The following is a 2242-nucleotide window of genomic DNA, read 5'->3' as shown; positions in this document are numbered from 1 at the left end:
TTCGTAATATAGCCTGGTACAACTTAGTACCGTGTGCACTTATCACAAACTGCATGATAAACTTTTTTTTTCCATTTAAAAATGCAGTGTCGTATCCATCGAATGTCGATCATTGCGAATACTTTATGATTTAACAGAGGAAAAATATAGCATTAATAACTTTTCTTGACACTTAAGCTATCATATCAGTCGCAATTATCATCTATAGAAACATTACATGTGATATGTATATGTACATGTGATATGTATATGTGAACAATAGAAGAAGTGAAATCGGAGTAAAGACATCCGTTGGTTGGTTGTCAATAGATATTTAAATCGCCATTGAAAAGTTTCATTCTTGTATTAAAATACCTTTTAGTAACGGCATGTAAATTGGAATCTTGCTATAACCTTAATACGTGATAAATGATCATTAACATATTGGTTGTTATTATGCATGGGCTTTTATGTCAAAATAATTTAGTGGTGTATTGAAAAATAGTTTTGTATTTGAAGTGTGTTATCATAGTTACTGAATGTCCGAAATAATTCTCAAAATCTTACATATGGTGTCAATATTTGTCGAACAAGAACCATAAGCAAGTATTACTTCCTGTTAGAGTCTGCACGTATACATGTTAAACGAGTTAACTATTGAATAGGAATAAATCACATGTGTTTCCATTTGCAGACACCGAAAACATTTTATTTGTTGATAAATACACATAAAGGAGTTTAGGTCAAGGCAAGGCTTTTGCTTGCTTTTGATTTCAACACAGTAAACTTTATGCTTAATCAGGGCCATAAATATGATGTTTCTTCCGATCACAAAAAAATCGACTTAAACCGTATTTCAGAACATTACCCAAATTGTTAACCTTTTATAAAGCTTAACTGCTATTTGCAGTAAACTTTTGCTACAACTAAGTGTTAACTCGTTTTCTGAAAGAGGTGCCGGCAAATATAAAATAGCCATTTTTTCACACATTAAAGTTTCACTGATTTCGTAAATGACTAACATAGCTTGACCACAACAAGACTATTGCCAAGCAATAAAAGTCCCCTACCGGCTCCACCATTGTCAGAAATTCCACCTTTGTCAGAATATTTTTTGTATGTGTTGCCATAGCAACCAGAATTTTTGACGTAGGAACAAAATGAAATGACGTGCATAATGTCCGTATTGCCATCTATCCATATTCCAAGTTTCATGAAAAAATATTAAGAACTTTTAAAGTTATCGCAGGATCCAGAAAACCACCATTTTCAGCAGTATTTCTAGTCTATTTGTTGCCATAGCAACCAGAAGTTTAGACGTAGGAACAAAATAAAATGACGTGCATAATGTCAATATTGCCATCTATCCATGTTCCAAGTTTCATGAAAAAATATTTAGAACTTTTAAAGTTATCGCAGGATCCAGAAAACCACCATTTTCAGCAGTATTTCTAGTCTATTTGTTGCCATAGCAACCAGAATTCTTGACGAAGGAACAAAATGAAATGACGTTCATAATGTCCATATTGCCATCTATCCATGTTTCAAGTTTCATGACAAAATATGAAGAATGTTTAAGTTATCGCAGGATCCAGAAAAGTGTGACGGACAGACAGACTGACAGACGGAGCGCAAACCATAAGTCCCCTCCGGTGAAACCGGTAGGGGACTAATAAATGTTTTTCTTCTAAAAATGTTAGTGACAAACAGCCGCTACTTTGAACTAATGAATGAATATAGAACTCCAAAACGAAACACACAAAATAAACACACTCAGTTACTTGACACGTTCATCCATTGGTTTGAATTATTTTCTATCAGTTTGGTCTTTTTGTTATCTTAATCTAGATAGTATCAATTACATGAACAACAATTATTTCTACAGCTAGTATGTTATGCATGTGCGTGTCCCATTCAAATGTCTTCAACAATATTATAACGATCTATACAATATTAATTATTAGCATTGTAAAAGTGTACCATGCACTAAATGTGACGAGTCTTGAATATTCCACTACAATCACCAATCAAAAGTAAGAAAAAATCGAACACACACATTTGCTTAAACACTGCTTACAAGCTTCTAGTTGAGATACGCCCAGCTATCAGCACTGGCATTGTGTTCACAATGTGAATGAACTATGGAAGGAATAACAACGTTCGCTCTCCTGACTGGTATTTTTGAATAAAAATCTTAATTTAATCTTATTTTTTTAATTGGAATTAGTGTCATTCAAACGTAAAATTATGTTTTAGACATACA

The 2242-nt window shown here is 33.1% G+C and overlaps 1 protein-coding gene across 3 annotated transcripts in view; it reads left to right on the top strand.

The window, feature by feature from the left end:
• The first annotated feature begins 2049 nt into the window (after positions 1–2049).
• The window catches only part of LOC127867907 (ectin-like), a 13901-nt gene continuing 13708 nt past the window's right edge, over positions 2050–2242 (top strand). Inside the window, exon 1 of one of the 3 annotated variants that reach the window (XM_052409410.1) lies at positions 2050–2154. Coding sequence is in view for 1 of the 3 variants with exons in the window: in XM_052409412.1 (XP_052265372.1) it covers positions 2121–2154 (34 nt within the window). In the remaining 2 variants the exon portion in view is untranslated. The remainder of the gene's footprint in view (positions 2155–2242) is intronic. The other 2 variants (XM_052409412.1, XM_052409411.1) reach the window with 2 other exon arrangements.

This window comes from Dreissena polymorpha, chromosome 2 (assembly GCF_020536995.1).
Source record: "Dreissena polymorpha isolate Duluth1 chromosome 2, UMN_Dpol_1.0, whole genome shotgun sequence".
NCBI classification, from domain to species: domain Eukaryota; kingdom Metazoa; phylum Mollusca; class Bivalvia; order Myida; family Dreissenidae; genus Dreissena; species Dreissena polymorpha.
This window is presented reverse-complemented; position numbering and strand designations above follow the sequence as displayed.